This window comes from Vipera ursinii (assembly GCF_947247035.1).
Source record: "Vipera ursinii genome assembly, chromosome: 1".
In the NCBI taxonomy this organism is placed as follows: Eukaryota; Metazoa; Chordata; class Lepidosauria; order Squamata; family Viperidae; genus Vipera; species Vipera ursinii.
In genome coordinates this window covers 65,098,013-65,122,230 of record NC_139512.1, presented here as the reverse complement: position 1 = coordinate 65,122,230, position 24,218 = coordinate 65,098,013, and the positions used below count along the sequence as shown (strand labels likewise).

Genomic DNA, 24,218 nt, shown 5'->3' with positions numbered 1-24,218 from the left:
ACGACATTCTCTGACCGGTGGCACCCTGAGGAGGCCCTCCCTGTGGGAGCACACAGGGCGGAAGGAAGTTGATGCCGGCAGCAGGTGATCCCTAAGGTACTCCACACCCATGCCATGTAGGGCTTTAAAGACCATTACCAGCACCTTGAATCTCACCCGGAAGACAACTGGGAGCCAATGCAGCTCACGGAGCAGAGGTGTAACATGGGAGTATCGGGAGACTCCCAACACAACTCTCGCGGCTGCATTCTGTACCAGTTGGAGCCTCCGAGTGGTCCTCAAGGGCAGCCCCATGTAGAGAGCGTTGCAGTAGTCTAAACGAGAGGTCACGAGCGCATGAGTGACCGTATGCAGGGCATCCCGGTCTAGATAGGGCTAAGCTAACATATATGCAAATCAGTGTCATCTTCTGTCTTTCTTCCTTGTCCCCCCCTTCTAAGTTGTTCTTCTAACAATTTGGATGTTGTGATGTAGTTTTGCTGCAAATGTAAGAAAATTGAACAATAAAATCAAGCATTATGTAAACCTATACTTTATGATAGAGAGAAGGTGGATGGAGATGGAATTTCCACTGTGGAATTGCTCTATGTGTCTATCTATGTAAGAACTTTGATGTTTGGATAAAAGGGTCCCAGGCAATTAGCAGGAGTAAAACCTATTCGTTTCAGTTTGCTCATCTTCTCAGCATCCTGTCTTTTTTTCTTTTCTTTTTTTTTTGAAAAAACTCCAGGGAGTTTACGGGTTTTTTTGTATTTTAGTTTTCAGATATAAAGCTCAAGGAGGGATTGATTTGACACACATGCAGCTTTCAACCAGGATGTAAAAATTATAAGAAAGATGTAAAATTAGGAAGACTTTTTATGTAGGGGGCTTTGAACCAGCTTATTATATTGATTTATTAATTTTAGGGTAGGAAGGATGTTGATTTTTTTTTTGTCTCTTGCAAGGCGCAAAATGTAATATATGCTCAGCATCTCAGCCAATCAGGAATAGGAATAACAACTACACTGCAGTCCCATAGTATGCTTTGAAGAAAATTACATGTCTTCACCAGCAGCTGACTGAGCAGAAACTCGATCTTTACCTTGGCAAATACACACTCCCAACCTTGCCATAGAAATATGGGGATGGAGCAGGCTTGCAGAGGTGCTGCCAGATGTAAGGACATCTTGAGCACACAAATACCTTTTCCTGGCTGTCGCTGTCCCACCCTGCCTGTTCAACCTGTTTTTCTGGCTCAGCACCTGTAAATAAATTTGCTGCTATCCTTTCTTCACTGCTGTCACTGGCTGCTAGCCAGCCAGCCAGCTAACAGAATCTTCCTTCCCTGCCATTCAGATCTCAGCCATGGATCTCTTTAAAATTGGTGCTTTTTTCTAGCCTAGCAATAAAATGAACTAATTAATCATTGTGTTGGGAGGATATGGCCAATGAAGGCATTTCAATTTTCTTATTGGCTGTGCAGCCTCCAAGTAACAGTTGATTTGTTCAACTGTTTTATCAAAGAGATAAAACATTTATCTAATTTTTATATATCTGCCTGACTCAGCACATTATCATCAATAGCGATAATAGTCAACAAAGAATAATCAATATTATAGCAGACTCTGAAATGGCCTCTACAATTTCAACTGATAAAGATAGCCACGGTGCTATCTTTGATACTGTGGCCACCATTGATTATCTGGGATTATCTGGGAATCTTCCAAATCCTGGGAAACCCCATTTGGCCCCGTGGTCGATACCTGGAAACACCATTTAGCCTTGTGAAAAATGTAGAAAGTTACTATGTCCAAGATTTTAAAAGTGTTTTTCAACTAGTGAATCAAATCAAACAGTGAAAAAAAAATATTGCCTTAATGCTATGCAGAAGCTCTTTCTCTGTATGCATTTTTGAGTGAATGTGCTGATATAGAGAAAGGCCAAACTTTTAGCTACAGCCCTACTCTTCCTTTCTGCCAGCAGCCTGGAACAGAAGGGATTTGCAAGAACCTTGCTTGTTTTCTTCTTATGTGACTTTCTTCTCTGTTGGATAAATTCATGAAATAACTTCCACGATCCCTTTTGTTCCACCCATTCCTAATTAAAAAGAAATTGTTGAGCTTTTCTTGCAAGTTCTGGGGACTTTCTCCAGGTCTATGGAAGCCTCTCTGTTTCTAAAAAAAATAAATGAGACTGCCCTTCTTTATTTCTTTAGACAGATGAAAGGAAAACAACAGAGAGGAAATGGGCTGGTGAAGACAACCTTCCCAAGACTGCACACCTCAGAAAGGTGAGCGTTGAACCTCCCATTCTGTTTTGTTTACTCTCACACATATGTGCAGGATCTATTTGAAAGTACCTTATTTTGGCTTCTTTTGCTCCCCAGGTATGTAACCATGAATTTAACCAGAATGTTTCTGTTTTGTTGTACTGGTGGAAGGTGAATTGAAGGTGATAATATTTCTTTTCTACAGAAACACCTGAGTCTGAAAGCGTTTTTCAGTTTGCCCATTTTATTTTTACTTTTGTTGTTGTGTCACTGCATTTCTTTTCACTTTATAAATCATGTGTAATTGTGGCCAATAACAGATCAGACAGTGAGTAGATAAACCAGTATTGCTCAACCTGACTTCAGTTTCCAGAATATCCTAGTCAACATGTTGCTTACTTGCTGGGGAATTCTGGAAGCTGAGGTCCACACTTCTAAAAGTTACCAAGAAACACTGAGATAGACCATACATTAGTTTATATACAGTTAGATTTGATTATATTGTTTTTGATGGGCAAAATGATGCCAATTTACAGAATTCTAGAAAGGTCATCATCATCATCATCATCATCATCACCTTTATTGAGGCATGGGATATTGTATCATTTTATCCCCACTAAATTGCACTGTGAGGCAGATTGGGCTGAGAATGACTGTCTCAAAGCTACATTATGAACTTTTATTGTTGAAGGTAGACTTGAATCTGAATCTCCCCAGTCCTATTTCATTAACTTTTTTTTACCATGACAGCACAGTACTCATTGAACCGGATAGTACTGCACAGCTAGTCAAACCTAATTGATGTCAATAAGTTGAATAGATTTGTCAATCTAAAGTGATCATGCTATGGGTTTTAGCTTTACCATTTTGTATGTTTAAAAAACACCTCTTTTAAAACTTAGTTTGGTCTAGTGCAGGGGTCCTCACTCTTGGCAACTTTAAGACTTGGGGGCTTCAACTCCCAGAATTCTGGGAGTTGAAGTCCACAAGTCTTAAAGTTGCTAAGGTTGAGGACCCCTGATCTAGTGGTTAAGGCATTGGGCTAGAAACCAGGAGATGGTGAATTCTAGCCCTGCTTTAGTCACAAAACAGCTGGGTGATCTTGGGACAGTCACTTTCTCTCAGCCCTAAGAAGGAGGCAATGGCAAACTACTTCTGAAAAATCTTGCCAAAAAACTCCAGACTTAATCAGGCAGTCTCGAAGAATTGGAACAAGTGAATGGGGTGGTTGTGGAGCATTTATATACTGTACATATACATACATATCCAACAAATGAAATCACCCAACAAATGATGGGTTCATTTTAGTTATATATATACATGCCTGGATTAACAAAACAAAATTCTAGCTATAAAATGCTCACCTGAAGCACCATTGTGTATTCTATTTTCTTACAAAATGGGCACAAATGAAGCTGGTGCTGCTAGTTGTTGTTGTTAGTTGCAAAGTTGTGTCTGACCCATCACGACCCTATGGACAACATTCCTCAGGCCTATTGCTTCAGTGACTCCATCCAGCCACCTCATTCTCTGTCATCCCCTTTTTTTCTTGCCCTCAACCTTTCCCAGCATTAGGCTCTTCTCCAGTGAGTCCTTCCTTCTCATTAGGTGGCCAAAGTATTTGAGTTTCAACTTCAGAATCTGGCCTTCTAAAGAGCAGTCAGGGTTGATCTCCTCTAGGACTGACCAGTTTGAATGCCTTGCAGTCCAAGGGACCCGCAGGAGTCTTCTCCAGCACCATAGTTCCAAGGCCTCAATTCTTTGGCACTCAGCCTTTCTTATGGTCCAGCTTTCACAGCCATATATTGCAACTGGGAAAACCATGGCCTTGACTATACACACTTTTGTTGGCAGTGTGACGTCTCTGCTTTTTAGTGTGCTGTCTAGATTTGCCATAGCTTTCCTCCCCAGGAGCAAGCATCTTTTAATTTCTTGGCTGCAGTCCTCATCTGTGGTGATCTTGGAGCCCAGGAAAATAAACTCTGGCACTACCTCCATTTCTTCCCCATCTATTTGCCAGGAATTGAGAGGGCCGGATGCCATGATCTTGGCAACCCACTCCAGTATTTTTGCCATGAAAACCCCATGGACAATACCAAAAGGTGTTGCTAGTAGTTACCCATAATACATATGCTAGTGAGAAATGGATGAGAAGAAAAAGCTATAGTCTAAGTCAGGGGTCTTCAAACTTGGCCCTTTTATGACTTGTGGACTTCAACTCCCAGAATTCTTCAGCCAGGCATGCTGGCTGAGGAATTCTGGGAGTTGAAGTCCACAAGTCATAAAAGGGCTAAGTTTGAAGACTCCTGGTCTAAGTGATTGTGACAGAATTCAGCCTAGACTGAGATGGCTTCTGAGCATATTACAGGTCTGCTCCTGGTCCCTTTCACCAAATCAGTCCTCTGCCCAGCTAGCTATTAGCTCAGGCTGTCACAATGCCATTCAGCACAAGTCCACCAGAGGGTGCAAAATGCACTGTATGACCATTGATAAGATATCCTTAGCTGAGTGTCCCAGTTCCACACTTTGTCTAGAGGACAATGCTTGCCAAACCAACTCTTTAACTTAACCACGCTGCAGCCAAGATGTTCCAGGAAGGGAAGGATCCACTTCATTCGGTCAATTTGAGATTTGATTCACCTTAGCAACTGAAGGACAATGAAAGGCTTATTTGTGAGATTTTGTGCAGGCTGAGACTCTTTGTACAACCAGCAGAATACCTTTCCTGTGCCATCAAAGCATGCAACCATTCCTTCTCACAGCTATGATAAAGCTTTCTTGGATCTGACATGCTGGGATTGACTCAACAAAGAAAACTAAACTGGATTCCGCATGCGAGGACTATGGCCGGTGAACCCAGAGGGAGAACCTGGCTCCTGTGAGCCAAGCAATGCTCTTAATTAACTGAGCAGAAATTGAATCACCCTCCCTTTCCTAGAGATGGTGACTCATTAAGCCAGCGCAGATGAGCTCTTTTGCCTGTCCCAGCTGAAGACAAAGGAGTACAACGAAGCCCGCTAATTTCACTCCCTTATGGCCGAGCAGGCACAGCTGTGGCCAAGCTGAGCTGAAAGGTAAACATCTCCTTTCCTGACAGTGATACTCTCCTGTTCCCATCATTGTCAGAGACCTCCTTCCAATAAACTTGGAGTGCTCCTTATCTCTCATCCAGCCTGATAGGTGGATACAAAAAATATTTGTCTCCTATTCTAAACCCCTTGAAAGTTAATGCTGGTGTGTTCTATAAACAAATATTGTCTCACCCAACAACAACCTATATTTCCTATCCCCTTTATACTGGACCTTGGTGAATGTGCTTGCACACAGAGATGCCTCCAGTCTCTGGAGGCACAGTTCTCCATTTTTCTATAGGGAAAAAAAATATTACTGCAAGAGAAGGTTACAGCAATGCCGTTCAGATACAAATGCAAAGAAGGTGGAAGCCATCAGAAATGGTTGCAATTGTCACAATTTAAAGGAAACATCTCCCAATGCTTGGCTTATTGCGGGAAGGGAGCACTTTATTCTATTATCCCCAGCAATTAGAGTGAAGCGGGACTGATTGTCTTTTTTTATTGTTGTTACTAGATATTTTTTATTCTGCCTTTTAAAATATATAACTCAAGGTGACAAACATACCTAATACTCCTGCCTCCTCTGAAGGGTGCTTTTTCGAAAGGCAGCTAGATTTTGTTTTTTCCTTGAGGAAGACATTTCGCTTCTTGTCCAAGAAGCTTCTTCAGTTCAGAGATTAAACCGTCAGAATTGAAGGAGCTTCTTGAGTCTTCCTCAATAAAGAAAAAAAAAAGCAAAGTCCAGTTGCCTTTTGAAAAAGCACCTTTGAGATAACCATGACCTGCATGACTGAGAATCTCCATAGACCAGGGGCAGGCAACCTCAGCTCTTTTATGACTCATGGACTTCAACTCCCAGAATTCCTGAGCTGGCTCAGGAATTCTGGGAGTTGAAGTCCATGAGTCATAAAAGAGCCGAGGTTGCCTGCCCCTGCCATAGACATTCCTGCCTCCTCTTTTCCTCTTCTTCTGTTGGGAACCCAAAAGGGAATAACCTGTGCCAAGAAACATCACCAAATATAGTTCAACTATGAATTTCCCATAAATATACCATAGTGATGGCTAGCAACTTGGTCATGTTTTTTTTTACTTGGAGAATGGCCACATGATCTCAGAACCACTGGACTATATCTTTCAAAGATCCTGGAGCACCAGGGAACTACCAGAGGACTGGAAAAGTGCCTACAAAATGAACCATTTTAATCTAGCTGATCAAGTACCATCTGTGTTTGCAATCATTAAGTCAGAGATGGCCTTTGGGCTGCCTAATGCTGGGAAAGATTGAGGGCAATAGAAGAAGGGGACGACAGAGAATGAGGTGGCTGGATGGAGTCACTGAAGCAGTAGGCATGAGCTTAAATGGACTCCAGAAGATGGTAGAGGACAGGAAGGCCTGGAGGAACGTTGTCCATAGTGTCGCGATGGGTCGGACACGACTTTGCAACTAACAACAACAACAATGGTTTATTTTCAGACTTGGAATATCCAAACTGACTCTTCCCAGGTGGGTCTTTATACATCTGCAACAAAAGTTTCATCCTATGCTATAAATATAACTCTTATTTCTCATGCTGCTTTCTAGCTCTCTAAACTCCCCAAGTCTGGCAGGGAAGGTATTGCAGATGTAACATGATGAAAAAACAATTAGGAAACAGACAGAAAACAAGATGCCAGAGGGAGTCTTATTATAAACTTATCTTGGGGCTTGTAAAGCCAGCCTGGTTTTTCCAATAGTTCAAATGGGGATCTTAAACCTCTTCCTTCCCCAAGCACATATAGCTCAGTTTGTCAGGCACCGCTCTGTCTTTTGGTAGCGAAGTGAAGCCTTCGTGTTCCTTTCCTTTTGGCCCACCCACACAGGTGGGTCTCCTTGGAAACAGGTTTCCTGGTCTTTAATTTTCCTCCCATCTATTTTGATCTGCAATAAAATAGAAGATTAATTCTTATTTGGAGGAAAAGTGGGGGTGGCAGCCTTCGAAGGGGAAAGAGATGGGATATTGAATTACCCATGGGAAAATAATGTTGTAAGACAAGCTGTATATTTGGCTCTCTACTGGATATTCTTGACTTGATAGACCAGAAAATTACTGGTTGGCCCCAACCTCTAATGGATTACAGCAAACTCTTGCTGTGTTGATGGTTTTTCCTTTGGATACATTCTTTTTTTGTTCTGAGTTGCCTTTTTCACCCTTTGTTGTTGCTAAAGTCTTTAAACATTTCAGCAAGTCTAGCATTCAGCTGCTACAACAATAAATCACAAGGCTACTGGAGGCTGGCACATAATTATCTCCTCAAGGAACATTGCCCTGTCTTGTGTACTTGTGTACTTGATGGTGTTTAGTACACAGGGCTATCTGAGCTCCCTACAGTGGAAAAAGTTGGCTATGTACATTTAAGTGCAATAGAATAGTTAAATGTGTGTGAAGTTTCTGGTTCAAATTCCACTTGCAGCCAGTATCACTGAAACAATCTGGCTGAAATTATTTTTCTGAAAAGTTTGGGAAATCCACTTTAATTACATCTGTCCTTGGATGTGTCATGTGCAAGATCTGAAACATTTCCAAAGTAGGCCCAGCCATTTAGACTTTAAATTTATCATTTTGATATCGTAAGAAGTGTCCTTAGTTTTGACTTCTGGTTAGGTGTTGTAGCGTAACAGATGCTGGAGATGGGGCTCCATCTTCCATGTTAGATTTTGCCCCGCTGGGGACCCTAAAAAGGGTCAAAAGTCACCCCAGAGAGGCGACCAAGAATGAGGGAACCCTTGTCAATTGCAGAGGGGTGGCAGCCCTTTCTCTGGATCTGAAGAAGCCATCCAAACTGGCAGGGGAAAGACTGTCTACATTCGTGTGGCCAGTCAGAAGCTGCTGACAACCAAAGATAAGGACTAACTAGCAATTTTTGAGCAACATGGATGGAACTGGGTGAGATTTTATCCTCTTTTTATGACCTTAACACTACTCTCCTGGAAAAAAGAATGTCCAAAGCAAAGAATCCTTCCTGATGAGAGAGGGAAGGGAAGTTTTTGCCTCGCTGCCTCAGGAAAAGAAAAGCAGCAAATTAATTGCTTTGGGGGAAAATAGAGAAAACTACAAGATCAATTTGGAATTATTACAGACATATAGCTTTGAAATTTCAGAAGTAAAAGTACCTTTGAGACTTTTTTTTAGAAAAGATATTTGAAAGTCTGTAAAATAGGCTTGGATTTGAAATGCTGGAAGACTGTGTTAATGACATCTATTGGTGAAACACAGCACTACAATTTATTATGCTTAAAGGAAATTTGGCTTAAAGCCCGGACTTAGATAAGACTCTTTGTTGTTCTTGGAAACTTTCACTTTTGCAGACTGCAGCTGGGAAAAGGGAAAAATCTCTTGGGCTGCTTATCTGTGTTGGGGACCCTTTTGGACTATAAAGACTACATACAACAACAAAATAGGTGTTCCATACTTAGCCTTAAATGGTAAACAATCATCTTTAACACTTTTCTCCGAAACCCCCAGCTTGATATACCCACAAGAAAATGTTAACGAATCTCAGAAAATAATTCTTTCTATGTTGAAATCAATCCAAGAGACAACTGTTTTATTTCATGATGAGACTCAAAATAACGCAAATGAGATAAAAGAACAATTTTCAAACCTAAACTTACAAATCAGACAATGACTACAAAGAAGGAACTAGTAACCCAAAAAACAGAAGGAAAATTAGAAGAATTGGATCCAAAGATGGAGGACCTAAAGGAAAGAATTAACAGACAGATACAGACAAATGAAAAATTAAAAGATGCAGTGATAACACCAGAAATGGAAAAGATATCTTACTTGTCAAGTTCTCAGAACACATAAGGAAGAAGAGCTGATCAAACGGATGATAAAGCTGTTAGCAGAAATGCTGAATATTTACAAACAAGAAATGAAAAGAAAAACTGAAGGAGAAGGATGGAAGCTATTTAATGAATATAAATGGGTTGAGCATTCTTCCAAAAATACTTCAGTCAAATTCTCTTCCTCATTCCAAACAATATATACAAAAACAGAGGAAGAATTACTTGATGATTCAAATGCACTGATTTAGAAAGTTATTTGGCAAAAGAAGGGTAAGACTGAAGAAAATAAAGGTTTTCTTAGATGGGATATTATACTATTGATCAGATGTTTGAATAAGGTTAAGAAAATAGATAACTGTTAGAAATAAAAGTATTATTATAATTAGAAGGATAGATTTGTAACTAGAATATTATATTTTGTTATGAGATGGGAAATATGAAAATTCTAAAAGGGTTTGAATAAGGGAAGCTTTTGGTTACCCAAATATAATTTATTATGAGAAAATTATAAGCAATAGAGATACTTTGAACATTGACGGAAAATTAAAATAAAAAAGCAGGAAAAACAGGATATTGATAGAACAAACGGATTTTAAGTGCAAATGCATCTGAGATATGTTTTGGCTAGAAAAGATATAACAAAATGACACTATTGATATTATGTATAATACCAGAAAAATGTGATGAAGATGTCTATATTTAATTGTATATGTATTAACAGTAACAAGAATTGTATATATTCCTTGACAAGATTAAAAATGCGAATCTCAGGCATGTTAAAATTAACAAACAAACGAACACTGGGATGGAATTAAAAAACTAAAACAGTTTTTATTGCTAAAAATTCAAGCTTTTGTTGGCTAACTGCCAACGTCGTCAGGATGGAGATGCTGGGGTGGGGAAATCGCATTTATACTGTTGGTGTCTGCACTCTGCTCATGGAGCGCATCACTGATCTGTTTGTTGAGGTCTGCCGTATTTCTTTGAGTTGTCGCACATCCGTTTTTGGGGGGTGTAGTTGTCTCTGGGTATCTGTTGTTAAAAGTGAATTGCTGATAGTTCCATGTGTTGTAGCCATAGCTCTGGTCATTGCTCATGTTCTCATGCCAGTGGTCTTAAATGGTTGTTGCTCTTCTTCCCTGTGTTCAACATTGCAGGGTGGTTGTGTGTTGGTGCAATCTTGGATTTGATACAATGAGGTACTTTGTGAATGCTTGCACTGTTTATCTTCATATTGCACACGTCGTTCCTCTTCCCAATTTCTTAGTGCCTGGTATGCAGGGGGGAGGTCTATATTCCGGTTGATAGAGGAGTGGTTTGAAAACCAAGCTTCCTTAACAAGCGGCCGCCTTTAGTGTTGTTGCTGGCAATTGCCTCGGTCCCTGCTAGATTAAAGACGTGGTTGTGTGTAGCCATGTGTGGCCACACCTGTGAATGTTGTTCTTGTCTTCTAATATATATATTGGAAGTGCAAGTTAAGTCCCACTTATTTAAGTATACATTTTTGTATAGTTCATAACAGAGAACTCGGGCAATAAAACCTTTTTATTTCAGGATAGCGTTTCCCAATGTGAAAATTTTCAGATATGATAAACTACAATTCCCATCATATGAGAGATGGGGACTGTAATACAATGTAATTGAATGCTACCAGGATAGGAAAGGTATGTTAGGCTCCTAATTTTGAAAAATCATGACACATATTTCTTTACCTCAGAGACTCCCTATGGTGAATTCTCAGTGAGTTAAATAACTGTTACTAGTCAGTGATCCAATTTGGGAATTAAAAAGCATTTATTTAATTCATCTAAACAGTGAATTTAACTGGGACTAGAAACTATAAAAAGGAAAATCTGTCAATGTGTGTCTTAAATGAATTCTTTAAATGCTTGCTTTTTACATATTTTTTACTACATACCTACAAAAACCTAATTGATGTCTGAATATACATAATATGTCAATTTGAAATGGTCATGCTATATATTTTAGCACTACCACTTTGTATGTTTAAAAGGCACGCTTTTAAACTCAATTCGATATAGTGATTAGAAACCAGGAGACTGTGAGTTCTAGTCCTACCTTTGGCATTAAAGCTAGATGGGTGACTTTGGGCTAAGCACTCTCTTTTACTTCAACTTTCCTCACAGGGAACAAGGAGGAAGGCATATACTCACCTCTTTGAATTATTTGTAATCGTAATATAAGTAAATAAGTAAGCAAGCAAGCACTGGATCTACTAGAGCATTTCATGACAGATGATCATCCACCCTTGGTTTGTGAAGGACAACAGGTTATGTAGCAGTCTGTTTCATTGGTTGAGAGCATATATAGTCAGGAAGTTTCTCCTGATGTTCATCCTATCTACTTCCTTGAAGTTTTAACTCACTGAATCTAATATGGATTCTCTGAGGTAGTAGAGAATAAATCGGGTCGTAAAAAGGGAGTTATTATATCTCCTTTAGTTGTCCTTTCTATAGCCCAAAAACACCTGAATCCTTTAACAATTCTTTATTGACTTCCTTTCCAGGTACTATCTTGGAAGTCTTCCTCTGAATTGTGGAGATTTTGAATTTTGAACTGTGGTGCCCAGAACTGGAAATCAGCCTATCCTATGGGTGGCCCATTATTACATGTTAGGATTAGATATTTTAACCTTGTATTCTGATCGTTGTAAGCTACTCAGAGTCTATAAATACTACAGTAGGTTGCTCGAAAGCCTATGGATAGACAGATGAATAGATAGACAGGCAGGAGAAAATTGCATTATTTCAGATATCACAATTTTCTACCTGCTTGTGCAGTAGTTCCTGAATTATATTGCCTTAGCATGTCTGTGAAGTATGTTTTGTACTGCAATGATCTTTTATAAAACCCTCACTATTTATTTGCTGAACACTCAATGTTCCACATTTTAAGAACTGTGTCATATTTTGAACTAGCCATTTCCTATTAAATTGAAAGATAAAAAGGGGAAACACCAACTGAAGACAAATTAAGTGCTGTTCAGATGGACAAACTGACTTCTTTGATTAGAGAAAAGACAATGTTTACTTTTATCAGTTACAGACTTTTTGCATAAAATGAACACAATGGACTTTGAGTTATGGTTTTGATGATTAAATGGGATAGATAGATATAGAAAGAAGAGAGTCACAATGTAACTTTAGAGAGAGGAGTTAAAATATAACTGTAATTATAACTGCTGTGAAGACTATAAGAATCTGCTTCTTTATATCTTTCTCTTTTTGTCTCCTAATTTTTTCTTATTGCATTTTTAGATTTTTCTTTTATTTCTTTTATTTTTTTCTTTCCTTTTCTCTCTTGCATTAGTTCTTATTATTGCTGTAAAAACCTTTAATAAAAATTGGAATGAATTAAAGTTCACACAACTCATTGTTGCCAAGGTTGAGAAACACCGCACTAGAGAATGCCTGATTGTGGAAGACCATTCTAAACTGATATGAAATGGATGCAAATATAGCATTGCCTATTTTTTTGGCAAGCATTCATTTCACTTCATATAGCAGGATTGCTATGGAAGGAAGGAAGGAAGGAAGGAAGGAAGGAAGGAAGGAAGGAAGGAAGGAAGGAAGGAAGGAAGGAATGAATTACATTTCAGTAAGGGAACCTTAGTCTGTGTAGCATGGTGGGTAAAGGGTTGGAGTTACAGTGAGGAAACCCAGGTTCAAGTCCTTATTCAAATATGGAGTTTGTTGTATGATGATTGTCATTTTCTCTTACCTCAGCCCATCTACAGGGCTGCTGTGATGATAAAACTAGGAAAAAATCTCCACATACCACCTGGACATCTCAATAGAAAGGTGGTATATAAATACAGTGATATAATCAAGTAAGAGCTCCCAGTAATACTGGTACTAAAAATTATTCCAATAAAACACTCTTCACCTTGTACTTGGCACACCCAGGGAATGCTTTCGTATTAATTAGTCATTATTTTTTCTATTAGGAAAGAGAGAATTCTCCCCAGGAGAGCCCAACAGAGAAAAACTGCACCCTGACTGGGAGAGAACGGTCAGAATACATGCAATGGAAGAAAGAACGGGAGCAGATTGATCTTGAGAGACTCACCCGCCACAAGAATGCAAGGGGTGAATGGCGACGGGCTTGGGATCTAGAGAAAACCAAGTGCATGTAGGTTATCTCCATGTTATATCCCTTTATGGCTTAGGTCGTGGAGTTCCTGTTTCTGCCTGTCCAGGATGTTCTCCAGGTCTCCTCTCTTAAGTGAAACCTTTGGCATTGACAAATTCACCATCAGTCAATTACAAAAGGAACAGCTTCTATAGTATGTTATTACCTTTCACATCATCAAATAACAATTTTTATCTATCTCAGGTCCTTGGGAAGAATGCAAGAGGTGGATAAAAATGCCAAATCCAATCTAAACATCTAACTGACTGTGCAACCAACCATAATAATATCAGTCTCTACACATTCTGCATGTTGCATATTATACATTGGTAGATTTTATAATCTGGTAGAACAAGAAATCTCCAAATTTCAAGAATATCTTTACTGGCAAATGGCTTATGATTACTAGAGAAAGATGATAGTACATCAATGTCTCTGCCTGAATTAATGATTTGAATTCAGCAGTCCATATTATATTGCCAGCAGTCCATATTACAGTATATTGAATGAGAAAAGGGTATCTCAGCATATTTAGAAACAAGGTCTTCACAATTTATTTTCTATATAATCTGTAAATCTCTCTGGGTCTCTTATTAATGAACATCTCTCTCTGATTCTACAACAAATTTTTGTACATAGATTAGATGGCAAACTAGAAATCATAACAGTAAGGGCTTTTCCTGACTATTAGTTATGGAGACTAAATAAAATTGATTTGGAATAGTTCAGAACAGTTTGAACAGAACACTATATTATGAAACCCGTTGTAATTCAGTTCATCACAGTTTTGTAATGCCATTGTGTTCGATGGCTTTGAAAGACTTACAAAAGATCAATCTGTCAAAGTTCATGAAATATGTTTTTAATTTTCAGGTTTGAGGATATAAGGGATGGAAAACCAGTCTTGGACTGTCCCCAGAATAAAAAAGGTTAGCAAAACTACTTGAGTCAAGTATTGATTCAAGTATTTTGAAATCATGAACATTTCAGTTCTTGAGTGTTTTCTTTGCTTGCTGTCTGATCTTTGACTACTGCCAGTATGATTCTGATTCTACTTATTTTTCAAAGTCCTATCTTATGTGGTGAATCATATGTTTAACATTTTATATGAGTTAAAACTCACAAAAATGTCCAAAATAAAAGATAGAAGGCAATGATGGGACATATAGTTCCATGCTTCAATTCCTAATGCAGTCTTGCTTCTATGTGGTTCTGTAGAAAATAAATATAAGAGAAACTTTAACCTTAAATCAGTGTTTATTACAGCTGAAAGACCCAAATAACTTTAATTTTGGAATTAAGTAAGGTATCCAATGTTTCAGAAAAGAAAGCAACATCAGATGAATATTACATTTCTATGTTCTCTTAGAATACAAAAATCCTGATCTCCAAAGAGATGCTTCAGTTATGTATCTTGGTTGCTAGCATAAATCAGCCTGTTTTCACAGTATAGAATTTAGCTGCTATTAAAAGTGGTTAGTTTGACAGAGAAGATTTGAAGACATAGTTTACAGAGCCTATGCTGAATACTAAATGTGGTATTTAAAGGTTAAAGTACATATTCTAATTCATAAAAGAAAAGATACTCTTTCAGAAAAATTGGAGGTTTTACCCTGTATGTAGGCATATTGTATTATCAAACAAAAATCTTTCCTTTCTTTATTCACTATTATCACAGCACTTTCAAAACTTGTCCAAGTGTACAGATTTTCATGTTGTTCTTTGTTCTTTCAAGGGGGGAAAAGTGTCCGGAAGTCCCAGTTACGAGCTCCACCTTCTGATGGGAAAGGTGAGTAGATCCAAGAAACAAGTTCATGTATACTACAAAAGATGACTGCTTTTCATAGGCTACTTATCTTGGGGGGGGGGAAAGGAGAGGGGTCTTGAAAAAGAATTACATAACAGAGGACATTTTATCCTAAGACCATTATTCAGTCCCTGGATGATTCCAGGAAAGACGATCAACTGCTACTAGTGTAAAAGTCAGTAGATCTGTGATTGCTTCTCTCTTTGAATGCGATAATGCAGCTGCCATTGTGGCTTTGTTTATTGCACTTTGACTTCATCATTGTTGGAGGATATTTGTGCCACTGCTATAGAAAAGAAAGTGGTGTTTTTTTTCTTTCCCAGAAAGATTTATCACTTCTACCTGTATATAGACTTTCTTTTCTCCCTGTGAAGCCATAACTGGGCAGGTAGCTGGGGAAAAGGCTGACAGACAACACACCAGATGCTACCATCAGAAGGGTAGATAAGGATTAGAGTTAGTTTGCTTGTCTGTCTGTCTGTGTCTGTCTGTCTATCTATCTATCTATCTATCTATCTATCTATCTATCTATCTATCTATCATCAACTATCCTATATACCACTGCACTGCAAAACTGACTTCAAATCATTTACAAAATTTAATACAAACATAGAAAATGCCCATGATAAAAAAACCAAAAGCAATTTATTAAATTAAATGTCTGTTGCAAGGATAAAAATTAAAACCTTACATTTCTATTACTATCTATAACTAAGTAGCATCATCATTATGATCAAAAACTCTCTGAAACAAGCCTTGCTTCCAGAAAGCCATCCGCAATAGGGCCAACTTAATTTCAAGGGGGGGGGCACAGGGGGCCGGTTCACAGTCCTAGACCTATAAAAGAGAGGGGGGAAAAGCCTGTTGGCTTCACCACACCTCCAGTAGTTGGAAAATTGGCAATTACCAGCAGTTTGACCCAGAACGAATCATTCCCAAGTGTCATGGCAACATGTCCTTCCAGTCATTACATCTACCATTTGAGACTCAAGAACTTGGGGAAATTGACAAACTTCATTGACAAAGGACTCTACAAATCAGTCACAGTAACATAGTAGAAGAGTCTCATTCTCCCCTACTACAGGAGAGTATTTGGACATTCTAAAAAGGGCTTCTTCCTTTGAGCTGATGCAGATAATGCAATGCAGTTGGCTATGGTTGATTTAACCTGTTGTCAGAAACAATGATTCCCTGGCTTGTTCTTGACTTCTTTCTCTAATCTATTGTAAAAAAAAAAAACTGAATAAATCATGGAAGGGGTGATTTGTGACTGACTTGTAATTCAAGCCTATCCTATGAAAAGTCCTTGGGCAGGATTGGAGTAGTGTGCATGGGCACAACAGTTTGTCTTTAAATTAGATTTTTTTTTATTTTTCATTTATTTATTTTTCACATTTCTGAACCAGGGGCTCTTTGGTTTGCTGTATCATCTGAACACACTCACAGGGAACATGTCCAAGAGATCTCCCACCCAGAGAGTGCCCAAATTTATATCTGCTTAATTGAGGGATAGTTTCTATGGCATGTCAGGGGTCTTCAAACTTGGCCCTTTTATGACTTGTGGACTTCAACTCCCAGAATTCCCCAGTCAGCGTGTCTGGCTGAGGAATTCTGGGAATTGAAGTCCATAAGTCATAAAAGAGTCATGGTTGAAGACCCCTGGCATAAGTGTTCAGCCTAAGCCCCGATACCTGATGAAAGAGGACGTTTTTCATCTTATTCAACATGATTCTCCTATCCCCGCCATCTGCAGGGCTGAATGATCCTATGTAGGATAGTTTCATAGAATAAAGCATGTTTAGTCTGTTTCTGAATTGTTTGGCTCTTTGTCTGTCCATATGGCTTATTTTTCAGGTGGAGGACAACACAGGAAGAGCAGCACTGAATCAGTTTCCAAATCATTGCTGGTGGTGAGCAGTAAAGCCAGAGGGAAAGATAGGTTGACAGGTAGAGCCAGAAGGTAAGAGAGTATCTTTTAAAAAGATTTCACACTTGTTAATATGTGTCCTCTTTTAAAGGAATAGAGCAGAGGTCTTCAACTTGGCTCTTTTAAGATGACTATAATATCCTCAGAGGTGACCAATAAGTGAGAGATTGCTTTTGTTACATTAAACACATTTTAAGAGTTAACAAAGCATTTTTAAATCAATTTAATTGCAAAGGAGGCATTTTAAGTGGGTTGCACAGCTGGAATCCTATTTGAAAATCCTCCCCCCACCCACACACCCCAAATTTATAAGATTGGAAAAAACAGTTTTGGTTGTCTGTAAGAATTTCAAGAAAAACATAGGCTATATAACTTACGCTAACAGTGCTTCTGTTTTTATTAAGGGAGTATAAATGCTAATAATCTTGAGCTGCAGCTAGCTAACATTGATATTTAAATCACGTGTGGCTCAAGGACTGGAAGAAAAGCCAGCTTCTGGTCACACAAGAAAATAGGAAAGTCAGATATCTAGAATCTAATTGTTCTGTAACAGCTTTGATAGAGTTAATGTGGAGGATGAGCTTTATCAACTGAGAAAACAAAAACATGCTTTTCAATGATTTAGCATGCTAAATGATGAACAACCAGGAAAAAAAGCAGCTTGAATGAATGCTGCTGCTTGAATGAATGCAGTCTAAGGTGAATTTCACAGTAGGACTTTGTAGGATTTCGTGCGACTTTCTACTACTTTAAATCAAGTAGACTTTATATTTACTAAAACCTTGCTTTAATCGATCTCAGTTTGGTGAACTTTGGCTACAATGGACAGAATTTTCATCCAGGTAGCTTTTCTGGAAGCAATCATTTGTCCACTATTGGGAAAAGCAGTCAAGATAGTAGTCAATGCTTCCCCTAAAAAACGGATACGCTTCCGCATTCTCTTCACGTTTGAGTTCTTGGCAAGAGGAGAAGATCCAGTGGAGGCAGACTAGGTGACAGCACTGGCCGAGGTCAAGAAGGGAGGCTTGGAAGGTGCTGGGAAGAATAGGGAGGCAGCATATCAGACAGGATCCTGCTTTGACCCAGATTTTTATTCCTGGTAGCATTTGAAGAAAAAAGGCTCTTTCCACAGTTCCTAGGGGCTGGCGCTGAGAGAAATCACCCATAGAAGGGAAGGGAAAAAGAGGCAAAGAAATAGCTGCTTCCAGATCTCACTGCATTTGTCAGAACACATTGTGCCACTCTGCTCTTTTTGTGTGGGTTCACAATGCAACATTTATTTGTTTGTTTGTTTATTTGTTTGTTTATTTATTTGAATGTATAAATTGCCCAACTCTCAAGGTGCTGGTAAAGACCTATAAAGCCCTAAATGGCTTGGGTCTGGGATATCTGAGGGAACACCTGCTGCCAGCATCAAGCTCCCTTCGTCCAGTGCGCTCCCACAGGGAGGGTCTTCTCAGGGTGCCGCCGGTAAGAGATTGCCGGCGGATAACACCCAGGGGGAGGGCCTTCTCAGTGGGTGTGCCTGCCCTCTGGAACCAGCTGCCCGTGGAGATTAGGACTGCCCCCGACCTCCGGTCATTCCGCCAGGACCTGAAGACCTGGCTCTTCGAGCTCTCTGGCCCAGGCTGAGAATTTTAATTTTAATTTGAATTTTAATTGGGGTTTTTTACTTTTTCAGGGACTGTTGTAATTTTTTTAATTGTTTTTAACTTTTGTAGTTCTTGTTTTAAATACCCTGTAAACCACCCTGAGTCCTTCGGGAAAGGGCGGTATATAAATCTAATTAAATAAATAAAATAAATAAATAATGGACTCGAACATAGAAAAGGAGCAGAGCTGCTTCAATGTTGCTTTAGTCACCTAACCACCTCCTACAGATACCACTGAGGAGGGGGAAACTTTGGATTTAACAGACATTTGGCTTTAATGGACACCCGCTTCTCCTGAAGGGTCTGTTAAATTGAGGTTTTACTCTTTCTAGTTTGTTATCGTATGTACTACTTAAGTGGAAACATAGTTGGCTATTCATACATAACCGTTATTGATGGTTGTCTGCCAGGACAAGAAGTGTGTATTCAGTTGCCAATTTTGTCTCGCTACACGTTGACAGGTGTGCAATGGAAAATGTTCTGTATCACCTTCCTCTTCTTCAGTTTGGTTAGGATATCTGGGTTGCAAAAATCTGAACTACCCGTAGATGGCAACAAAGAAACAGGACAGTCAGTCTAACTCCGTGCTGCCATCCTGTGATTCAGATTTTTGCAACCCAGTTAGCATAATCCTAATGCATGAGGTAAATCAGATGACTGAAATCTGGAAAAAAACTATACTATAGGATTTACAGCCAGCTTAAGGTTAATGAATACAGACGAGCTTGGAAATTAGAGGTCTTTAAATTCCACTTTAGAACTTTAAAAGGATTTAGCAGGTCTGAGTCTGCAAATTTTTATAACTGCCTCCTTCCTACTGCAATACTCCAAGAAAAGGGAGAGGAGATAACACTGGTAAAAGTTCAGCCAGCTGCTGCATCTTTTGTTGCTGTTGTGACGTGTATGTTGGGATGTTGTCTAGCTTTATTCCTCTCCTTCCTTTGGCATGAGCTCTGAAATGTTTGTAGTTCCTGGACAGTTGGCTTTTCTACATTCCCTTCACAGACAGCCTTCATTCTGTTCATAGGCCTTGCTTGTAAGCATTGTATAGCATATATATTTCACTTCCCTTCATTCTAGCAATGTGCAGCCATGGTTACAACTATTAGAAAAGGCACAGATGCAAAATTGTTGTCATGCTATCCTTTCATTTGCAATAGGATTTTCAGTACAACTGTGGAGGTTCCACCTCTGACATTTTATCAATAGCTCTGATATTTCTATAGGCAAATGCATGCAGTATATTCTACAAATATGGAAAGGGTGCTAACAATTCCTTTCCTTTCCTTTCCTTTCCTTTCCTTTCCTTTCCTTTCCTTTCCTTTCCTTTCCTTTCCTTTCCTTTCCTTTCCTTTCCTTTCCTTTCCTCTCCTCTCCTCTCCTCTCCTCTCCTCTCCTCTCCTTTCCTTTCCTTTCCTTTCCTTTCCTTTCCTTTCCTTTCCTTTCCTTTCCTTTCCTCTCCTCTCCTCTCCTCTCCTCTCCTCTCCTCTCCTCTCCTCTCCTCTCCTCTCCTCTCCTCTCCTCTCCTCTCCTCTCCTCCCCTCCCCTCCCCTCCCCTTCCCTATGAGATGAATTGTATTACTCCAGGATTTGCAGTCTCTTGGGCAACCCAGTTCATTGAATGATGGTGTTTGCGCTTCCCTATTGATCAGATGTTGGGAGGTATTGATTGGCACACGGTGTTCCCTGCCTATTCTCTGCTTTCTAAGTTCTGCAGTGAGGAAGACAGCCACAGAAGACAATTTGAGGAGGAAGAAAGGGTCCTTATATTTAAGTGTTCATTTAATCCTTTCCTTATGCTTTTAGACTGTAGTTTAAAGGTTTTTTATTTTGAGCAGCAGGTATTATTACCCTCTTTGCATGTGGAAGCTTAGAGTGATTAATTTCTCTTTTTGTGCGTTCATAAGTTATCTGGCTTTTTAAGAAGTCGCTCACTGAAAGAACACATGCAATGATGAAAGTGCCCCCTCCAGACTTTAATTGCAAATAATGACTGACTAGCAGTCTGAGAGGTTTATGAACAGTTTCAGCATCTCTTCTGCTGCAGCCTCAGTTGACTGTCACAGTCCGACTCTGCAGGACTTTGAAGCAAAGACAAAAAAGTGCCTTGGATCATGCAGGGAATTCACACGATACTGACTGAAAATCCTTCAAAAAGCTCATTTCCACACACACCCCAGGATTGTTCATCTGGTTTCTGCACAATCTCAAGAAAAGATGTGCTTTGTTTATGCTGGATTTGTTTCATTTTTTGAAAACAATGCTTCTCTAAATCTTACAGTACAAATGCAGAGGGTATAGAATGGTGGGATATACAGTTATCCAGTCAATAAATAATAAATAATATTTGCTCTAAATGATGTTTGCTCAAGCTTTTTTCATTTAACATAACAATTATTGATTCAGTTTTTTAGTCCGTGCACAACTGGTTTAAATATACATTCAGTAGCTATTACCAGCTTGATTTATTCCAAATGTTAGATTTCAAATCTTATAATTCACAGATTTACTGTGACTTAATCTTGATGTGTGTGTGTATGTTCATGTTTATGTTTGTGTGTGTATGCATGTATATATATATGCATACACACATAAGCACAGACATATGTCTATAGAACTATATAATATTTGTGTAAGAGAGTTTCTAATTCAGTCAGTTTGAGTCCAAATGTTAAAAGCAATTCAGCTGATCAGTTTTTTGTTCTGGACAGTTACAGGTTCATGTTCTTAAATATGAATAGTCAATTTTACCTAATTAAATAGGTAAATAGGAACTGTTGTGTAGTGGGTCCGACGCAAGGAAGAGACGCCAGCTGGTGTGTGAGTTCAGCTCTTTATTGGAAGTGGGTAGTGAACTGGGGAAGTGAGGGTTACCTGGCCTCCTTAAATACCCGGCCAGGTAAGCGGACAGCCAATGGGGTTGGCCCTAGGTTTCCCACCGAAACTGGGTTTCCCGCCGAAACCGTCCAGGCCAACGCCCCCTGGTGGCTGTTGCTATGCAGGTGCCTGCATACATAACAGGAACTGTCCAGAGTCACTTGGCAATGTAAGATGAGTGGCATATAATTTTAATAATTTTTTAAAATAAAATTGTCATTATTCTCTTACCAGAGTGATCTACACCAGTGTTTCTATCCTGTTATTTCAACTTCTTTATCAATCATGGATTAGATAAAAGTGAAGGCAAGCTAGAACTTTATGCAGGTGATTGGAGGATTGCTAAACCATGTAAAGAGAGTCAACTTGCAAGGTTTCAGCTATGCTATAATGGACATTCTTTCACTTAGGGACAATCCATTTAGGACAGGGGTCTTCAAACTTGGCAACTTTAAGATGTGTGGACTTCAACTCCCAGAATTCCTCAGTCTGGGAGTTGAAATCCACACATCTTAAAGTTGCCAAGTTTGAAGACCCACAATTTAGGATAAGCAAAATCTTCTAACAAAAACCAGAATTTGTGTTTTACTTTGTGAAAACTGAACAGGTCCCCCCCCCCTTTTTTTTCTCTTTTACAGATGGGACATTAAGGATGGTGATGAAATGCCCTTTTTAAAAGATGAACTTAATAATCAGGTGAGCTAATGAAATATTTGCCCAGATAGAAAAACAGACAATATAATCCCTGAACTGAATTCATAACTATGGCATGGTTTGTTTTGAGCTATATTATGTTGAATAAACTGGAGTATCTGGATTCATATGTAACATAATCAAACCAACAGGTTATGAACCCGAGATGCCAAATCTTAGTGTAGTATGACTCCATTCAAGAAAACTTATTTTAAAGATTATCTAGGCAAAATCCAGGATAAAGATAGTTGCTGGGGCTTCAAGATTTTTGTCAATAAAATCAGCAATCATAAGGTTACTTGGTCCTGGTCTTAGTCACTAAGGTATGATGCATCAGATTTCAATTTAAATTAGAAAAATATTTCCAAACATACATGGAGGTATATTAGCAAATGCATGTTTTGTGAAGATTCATATCAGCATTCATTCTTTTCTTTTTTGTTTGAAAAGCCCATAATGCTAAACCATAAATTTTGGTTTCATGTCTGAGTTCATATATCTCATTGACACAATCACACTGTTTCGTTATCCCAATATTTTTGTGTTGCAACGTATCATGACTTTTTTGCCATTGCTGGCAATGGGGTGGGTGTGGTTTCACCATGATGCATCTGGCCGGCAGTTTGACACCCCTGTTTTAGAAGAAGACACTCTTAAAATTGAAATTAACTTCTGGATCCACTGTTCAAAAATATCTTTCAGATGTTCATCACCTTTATGTGTAATCTAATCTTTTTTGTATGTAAAAAAGTGTATTTTTTTTAATTCCCTCTAGCGTCCATTCATCAAAGTCCAATCCTATCCTGTTTTTAAAAAGAATTCAAAAGCATCTTCCCATGGCAAGGATTTTTAATTAATTTCAAAATCTTATTTCAAATCCACCTGGACCTTAGTCCATTTGTAACTTTCCAAAACCTACTAATCATCCTTTTGCAGTTTATCCCAATTTTGTTTTTTGTTTTAAAACACAATAAGACTTAATTCAAGTTATTTATTTTTTTCTCCTGTCATTTTAGCGATCAATTAACACAGAAGGACAAAATAATCTAATTCTGGTCAGCGAAGAAGGGAAAGAGCACCATTGCCTACCTGGACTAGAGAATTATATAAAACTAAAAGAATCTAATATACCCATGGCACAGACCAAAAGAAATGAAATGGACCCAGGTTCAAGGGAAGCCCAAAGCCCAAATGAAAAAACCAGAACGGGCCTTATCCAGGATGTCAGTAGAGATGAGACTGAGGTAAATCTCAAACTCAATAAGGCAATATCCGGCCCTGATTTGTCTCCTAAGACTAACTATCAGAATAACTGCCAGGAAATATCCAGAGTGAAGGCTTCTAGGGACGTAATTAAAGAAATCCATGAAAATTGCTTAGATAAAAACACATGTTCTGAAAGGTACCCTGAGGAGGATTGTCCTGAAAACTTTATCAAGCTGCCAGATGTGATGGAAACAGGTAGCAGAGGCCAGCAATTGTCAATAATAAGACAAACAGGAGAAATCCATATTGGAAGCCTCAAGAAGCAGGTAGCTCTTGGGACAGAAAAGGATAGCACAGCCTGCCTTGCACATGTGGAGGAAAACAAGACTTCATTTGGAGAAATTCAAGGGATAAGGAATGAGTGTGCACAAGAAGGAACAAAAATTTGCAACTTGAAACAAGACAACCCTGAGTCATACAATAAGGAAGCACATAATTAATCTAAGAATGAATTGAGCTCTCAGCGGGCTGAAGGTCAGTGAATCCTCACTGTATGGCATTTTGTTCATTTATATAGATTTACACTGTATACTATCTTAAGGCTCAGTAAAAGGCTTACTGACACCTACAAGATATGGGGTGCAGTCCCCCCCCACAATGTTCTTATGAACCCTCAAAATGCAAGGTCTGAATAAATATGCTGTTGTAAAAACGTCAAGATTTGAGGGATGAAGAAGTATGCTACTTATT

General features: G+C 38.9%; 1 protein-coding gene across 1 annotated transcript in view; it reads left to right on the top strand.

The window, feature by feature from the left end:
* Positions 1–23,968, top strand: part of CCDC9B (coiled-coil domain containing 9B) — a gene marked incomplete at both ends in the record, with an annotated part of 55,124 nt that extends 31,156 nt beyond the window's left edge. Inside the window, 8 exons of the mRNA XM_083349671.1 lie at positions 2,198–2,272; positions 2,369–2,422; positions 13,122–13,306; positions 14,180–14,235; positions 15,042–15,095; positions 16,968–17,073; positions 22,208–22,265; positions 23,279–23,968. Coding sequence (XP_083205797.1) covers positions 2,198–2,272; positions 2,369–2,422; positions 13,122–13,306; positions 14,180–14,235; positions 15,042–15,095; positions 16,968–17,073; positions 22,208–22,265; positions 23,279–23,968 — 1,278 coding nt within the window. The remainder of the gene's footprint in view (positions 1–2,197; positions 2,273–2,368; positions 2,423–13,121; positions 13,307–14,179; positions 14,236–15,041; positions 15,096–16,967; positions 17,074–22,207; positions 22,266–23,278) is intronic.
* Positions 23,969–24,218: the final 250 nt, after the last annotated feature.